At 47.0% G+C, this 6,857-nt stretch overlaps 1 protein-coding gene across 1 annotated transcript in view; it reads right to left on the bottom strand.

The window, feature by feature from the left end:
- Positions 1–5,441: 5,441 nt before the first annotated feature.
- The window catches only part of LOC119571368, a 2,695-nt gene continuing 1,279 nt past the window's right edge, over positions 5,442–6,857 (bottom strand). Inside the window, exon 3 of the mRNA XM_037918707.1 lies at positions 5,442–6,857. This exon is cut by the window's right edge and continues 85 nt beyond it. Coding sequence (XP_037774635.1) covers positions 5,442–6,857 — 1,416 coding nt within the window.

The following is a 6,857-nucleotide window of genomic DNA, read 5'->3' as shown; positions in this document are numbered from 1 at the left end:
AAACACATACATAACACACACCACACACCACACACACACTACACACCCAACACACCACACACACCACACACCACACACACACATATATAGACATATAATATATATATATATATATATTGCAATTTATATATATATATATATTATATTATATATATATATATATATATGTATATATATATATAATATAATATATAATTGTGTGTGTGTCGCGCACACACACACACACACCACACAACACACTACACACACACCACACAACACACACCATATATATATTTATGGTTATATTCTATATATTATATACTAATACTTTATCTTAATAATGTGTATATATACTATATAATATATTATATATTTAATATAGTATATATATATGTATTATATATATTTATCTCATCTTCAAGGGGCTAACGCCGACGGGGGGCGCATGGCCGCATCCCTCCTCGCACTGTCCAACCACAGGGCCCTCAGGCGATCTCCAGGCAGGCCTCTGCCCATCTCTATTCCTCACGACAAGGTCTCGTCGTCGACTGTCCCGAGCCATTATCTCCTGGGTCGTCCCACTGCCTCCTCCACCCAGGTTGTCTCGTCAAAGAAACAGCTGATGGGCAGGGTCAAAAAAATCCACAGGGAAGCAGTTAGGTTATCCCTTATAGGCCAGAGTTTGCAGTCCTGGATCTGCAAGTAACAGGTCTCATGCCGGTATTAAGGCTGTAAAAGCTATCATCCTTATACAATGGTGAACGACGGTAGTTAACTTTTTAACTGGCTTGACCTTGTCTGAAGTTGACACCACGAAGTAACAAAAATCGAGACATGTCTATATATGGTTAGATGCTGGGTCGCGTCAGTCAGCTTGCACCGGAGGGGAGGGCGGGGGCTTGGATCCTTACCGCGCTGGTCGCTGGCGACGGACTCCCCGAGGCCTAGGTTCATTCTCGGTATAAGTAGTGACCGTTCCAGCTGGAGGAGCGATAGCAGCAGCTGCAAGGAAGCATAGGGGGGAGCGAGTGAGGTCACTGGCTCCGTCTGCTACACTGATCCTCCACTGTACATCCCACCGCTGCCACCACTTTGTAAAAGGCTATCATCCTTAGTACAAAGTGGTAGCAGCGAGGGCCGTTGCATCCTTTTGGCATGCAACACGGACACACCACCCCCGAAGAAAATCCGCTCGACCGCTTCAAGGCATGGCTAAGAAAAAAAACACGTAAGTACACGTTTGGGCCCCTTTGTTATTTCTTTTCCTTCCTTCTCCCATACATGTGTTAAGCCGTGTTTTTTGTTGGGTTAAAAGGTGCTAATGACAGCAAATGGCACGTTCTCCACTATTCTTCCACCCAGATCGCATTTCCGTGCGATCGAGTATGTGATCAATAAACATGAATATCGTTCGTTAGTTAAGTAATTAATTATTTTCTCTCGTTTTTAGAGATTTGTATTGTTTCATCTGCAACGAATTTAACGCGTTCGTGATTTTATCTTATCACGAATACCATTTCATTTTATCTCGTTCCTAACCCTCGCCCCCGACCTGACCTGACCCCACTTTCTCTTTTCCCGTCGTGGCGGCGTGGGTAGGGTCAGATGACCACTTGGTTCCCTCTAATTTGGAAGCAAACATATCATTGTTACATTGCTTTTTGGTGACACGTTCTATCGGCGCTAGAGCGAAGCAGGTAACAAAATTGTATTATTTGGATATAGCGTAGGATCTTCCCCCATATTATAGTGCACAGGATTGCCCGATATTGCCCCGGGGTTCGTTCGGCTCCCTTTTGAGTCGGTGTGACCCGCGGTTACGTCCGTTAATTAATGTAGGACTAGGGTTTAAGCTAGAATCATTATTCGCTTATTAATCACACCTTTCTCACCCTCTTGAAGTCGCTTGCATGTTTTGGGTACCCCCCAAGCGTTTGTGTGATTCGTGAAAATTATATATCCTTCGGGAATTTTGCGAGCGCCCATTACAGATACGCAGAAGAGAGCAGGATATTATATTCCTGGCTCGAGTCGCTTCAGTCATATACGGCATTTGGGTATAGGATCCCCCCGTTATTGAGTTTTATTGAAGTCTGACGTGCAAAGCTAGACATGTACCTCGGCAGTTCAGATTTCTGACCCCGAGAAGATTTGCTTGATAAAAAATTGGCGAATATTTTTTTCATGTCACCATTCATTCATGCGTACATTCTGTCGCATATCATCATATGTTGAATTCAATGTGGTAGTTGAAATAATCTTAAATAGCTGGCATTGCTAATTTACTTCAGTCTTGTTATAGCGAACGTTAATATTCGTGTTTGTGATTCATTCTCTGTGTGAGGTCACTCTCGCTTCCCTCTCATTAACGATAGCTGTCACTCACACACGCATACACACACACATTCAGCTCACTCACACACACAGGATAAAAGACACTGACCCTTTTCATTGTCTTAGTGCCGGCGTAAAGATTTATCTCTTTAGCCCGCAATTTTGTCTGTCACTGTCTGTGTACAAGTTACATCTATTTCTTATCTGTGTGACGACTATGGTTCAAATAGATCTTCGCGGATCGCCGATGTCGTTCCCTTATCTACTCTCATATCTATCAGAGATGGTTGGTAGTTCAAATAGGTCTATGCGGACCGCTACTGACATCTCCCTCTTCTATTTTCTTCTTTACCTTTGTGAAAATAAAACACAAAATGAAAAAAAAAAGACGAAAATAAGTTAAAAACCAACATTAAAAACCGTAAATTGTTATGAATAACCGGCTAGTGGTAATTACCACTCCATCTTCTCTGTTGCCTTTCTTTTTCTCTTACTCTGGCCCTTACGTGTATGATCTGGCTCCCCGACTTTATATTGCAGTCGGACCGATACGGCACCGAGGGAGGACCCTTAGGATGCTGTGAGAAGGACGTCATCGAAGATCGCCATAGGCCCACGGACCAGGATTTTCGTCAGAGAAGGTTCTAAGCCGTCCCAGTCTAGTGGACGGGTGTTGCCTGCCAGACTCCCCGTAGATCCAGCGAACAGCACCTTTGCCGCAGGTATCAGTCGCCCAGAATGCTGTGCCTGGCTGACGCCTGCAGATCCGGTCAACTCCAGGAGCTCGTAGCGCAGATATCAGCAGCCCCGAGATGCCGCCCCTGCCCCGGCGCCCGTAGATCCGGATGAAGATTACGAGGACGTGTGGACGCGAGAAGGACCTGGACGAGATCTGTGAGGACGTGTGGACGAGGACGCCGCCGAGTTAGGCCTGGACGAGGACTACGAGGTGGTCTAAACGAATCTGAAGTCAAGGAGGACCTGGGCGAGACTTTTCGAAGACGTGTGAACATCGAGAACGGACAGATTACACTAAGGACCAGGAGGGTGAGGACGACAAAGACGAGCAGCCACGAAGATGCACCAGGACAAGGCACGCGAGAACGAGATGACCAGCTATAATGGTCTCTAATTTGAATGATACTAGAACACCACTATATTATCTGGCAGGTCCAGAGGAAAACTCAGTATCTGTTTCTCAGCTTTATTGAGGGAACAGACACGTAGATTAAAAGGGATCTTGACGCGGTAGACGTAGCGGAGGCGGCGTCAGCTCCTACGGGTTGGAGGGAAGGTGTTCGCGGTTCAAGGAACGGACTCGGACTGACTCCTTCGGGTATTTCTGGGTCACTTCCAGCCTAGGGCGTGGGGGCACAGCTGTTGCCCTCGGCTACCCCCTCCAGGCGTTTCTCGTTATCGCCGAAGGTGAGGTCATGACCCAGGAGGTCAGCAGCTGCCTAGCCAAACTCCTTGATTAATGGATGTCACCCCGGCTCAGGCAGATTTCACTATTTATAGATGCTACACTGATCCTCCACTGTACTTGAAGACATGTAGCTTGGTCCTTCTGCATAGGTACTGATATCTCCAAATGCTCTTGTTGATCGAGTTCATGGCTCCTGTTGACAGACCAATCCGTCTGTTGACTTCTTGGTCTGACAGCCCAGAGGTATGGACTACACTACCAAGGTATGTAAAACTCCCTGTAACTTAAACGTCCTTGCAGCAAGCATGGATCAACTGAACGGGTTCCCCTAACAGGCCTCCAAAGTCCTGGATCTTGGTCTTGGTCCAGGAGACCTTCAACCTCCTCAGCAAGATTCCTGATGAACTGTTCCTTGCCCCTTCTCAGCAGTGTCCGAGCCCTACGCACCAAGAAGCGACACAAGACCAGATTGCCATTCAGCCAAGCCATGCGGCACGCTTCAGTGGCCTCCGATGTCTCCAAGGAGATGAGATTTCCGCCTTGCCCTCGGGCGTACGCCAATGGACTCCAGGGCTGCTTTGAGTGTTTTGCGCTTGAAGAATTGCCACAGAGCAACTGGGTCCATCAGGTTGTCAAGTTCTATGAATCGGTCAGAGACTGCCATGGTGAATCCACTTGCATACTCCTCATCCCTTAGTCTGTCCAAGTGAAACTCCTTTGGGTGGCCACTGGAAGGACGGGGAGTTTTGAAGTGGAGCCGTTGGGTTGCCACAACCAGCCTATGGTCAGTGCCACAGAACTCGGCACTCCGGTAAACTCTGCAGTTCTGGAGGATCCTTCATCGCGTGCCAGCAAGAATGTGGTCGATCTCCTTGGCCACTGTACCCGTATATATATATATATATATATATATATATATATATATATATATATATATATATATATATATATATATATAATATATATATTATATATATATACATATATATATATATATATTTATATATATATACTTATATATATATATATATTTATATATATATATATATTATTATATATATATATATATATATTATATATATATTATATATATAATATATATATATTTATATATATATATATATATATTATATATATAATATTATATATATCATTATATATATATACATATATATTATATATTATATATATCATGGCTTGGCTTTGCGAACGAAGTTTATGAAAGGGGCTTTCCACGTCGACTGCAGGCGCACGCTGACAAGACTGATGCGGACAGGCATGTCCGGCCGCAGCGACTGCAGTCAAAAGTCTGGTCTGGTACAGCTGCTGAGGCTTCCCGGTCCTTCTTCATGCGGTGTTTCTCCTTCAGGTTAGACCTACGGGAGTCCTCGAAGGAGGAGACGGCCTGGTGAACGGTGTGTGGCGCCAGGCCTGGCGGTCAGCAGCGAGTGTCGACCACTGGCGGTGGTCAAATGTGGCAGCACCGAGGGACTTCTTGAGGGAGTCTTTGTATCGTTTCTTCGGTCCACCTCTGTCACGGTGTGGCCTGTGGAAAGTTCGCCGTACAGGGCTATCTTGGCGGCGATGTTCTCCATTCTAGAGACGTGCCCTGCCCAGCGAAGCTGCGACTTCAGCAGCATGGCCTCAAAGCTGATGATCTCTGCCTGTTCGAGAACCTCACGTTGGGTGACGTAGTCACTCAGTGGATGTTGAGGATGGTGCGGAGACAGCGCTGGTGGAAGCGCTCTAGGAGTCGTAGGTGGTGACGGTATGTTACCCATGACTCGGAGCCGTACAGCAGGGTGGTGATTATGACGGCTCTGTAGACACTGATCTTCGTACCCTTCTTCAGCTGTCTGTTTTTCCAGACTCTCTTGTAGAGTCTGCCGAAAGCGCTGTTTGCCTTGGCTAATCTGTTGTCCACTTCCCTGTCGATCTTGGCATCTGATGTGATGGTACACCCCAGGTAGGTGAACTGGTGAACTGCTTTCAGCTCAGTCTCGCCAATAGTGATGTGAGGAGGGCGGTATTCTTCCCGGGGTGCAGGCTGGTGGAGGACCTCTGTCTTCTTCATATTGACCTCAAGTCCGAAGAGCTGCGCAGCCTCTGCAAAGCAAGATGTTAGGCGCTGCAAGGCTCTTTCGGTGTGGGCAACGAGGGCAGCATCGTCAGCGAAGAGGAGGTCACGGATCAGCTGCTCAAGAGTCTTTGTGTGGGCATGCAGTCCCCTGAGGTTGAACAGACTGTCGTCAAGGCGGTAGCGGATGTACACAGCTTCGTCATCGTCAAGGTCCTCAGTGGCCTGCTTGAGCATCATGCTGAAGAAGATGCTGAACTGTGTAGGTGCCAGAAGACAACCCTGTTTCACGCCATTGACGATGGGGAAGGGCTCAGAGAGGTCGCTGTTCAACCTGACTTGGCCGTGTTGATCATTGTGCAATTGGATGACCATGCTGAGGAACTTTGGGGGGCAGCCAAGGCGTTCCATGATCATCCATAGCCCCTTCCTGCTCACAGTGTCAAACGCTTTGGTCAGATCCACAAAAGTCACGTACAGCCCTTTGTTCTGCTCCCGGCATTTCTCTTGGAGCTGCCTGAGGACGAACACCATGTCTGTGGTGCCCCTGTTGGTCCTGAATCCACATTGGGTTTCTGGGAAGTGGTCTTCAGCGATGGTGGGTAGCAATCTGTTCAGAAGCACTCGGGCGAAGACTTTTCCCGCGATAGAGAGCAATGTTATCCCCCGGTAGTTTGAGCAGTCCGACTTTTCTCCTTTGTTCTTGTACAAAGTGATAAGGACTGCATCACGGAGGTCTCTTGGAAGCTTGCTCTGCTCCCAACAACAGACAAGGAGTTCGTGGAGCTTGCTGTGTAGTGTTGGTCCCCCATCTTTCCAGATCTCTGGTGGGATCCCATCAACTCCTGCTGCCTTGCCACACTTCAGCTGCTCTATGGCTTTTGAAATTTCTTCTATAGATGGTAGTTCATCCAATTCCTCTATGACTGGCTTCTGACAAATGCGGAGAACTGCTGAGTCCTGGACGACGCGGTCAGCGCTGAAGAGGGCCTGAAAATGCTCAGACCAACGGCTCAGGATGGAAGTTTTGTCTGTGAA

This window comes from Penaeus monodon, unplaced genomic scaffold (assembly GCF_015228065.2).
Source record: "Penaeus monodon isolate SGIC_2016 unplaced genomic scaffold, NSTDA_Pmon_1 PmonScaffold_604, whole genome shotgun sequence".
NCBI lineage: Eukaryota > Metazoa > Arthropoda > Malacostraca > Decapoda > Penaeidae > Penaeus > Penaeus monodon.
This window is presented reverse-complemented; position numbering and strand designations above follow the sequence as displayed.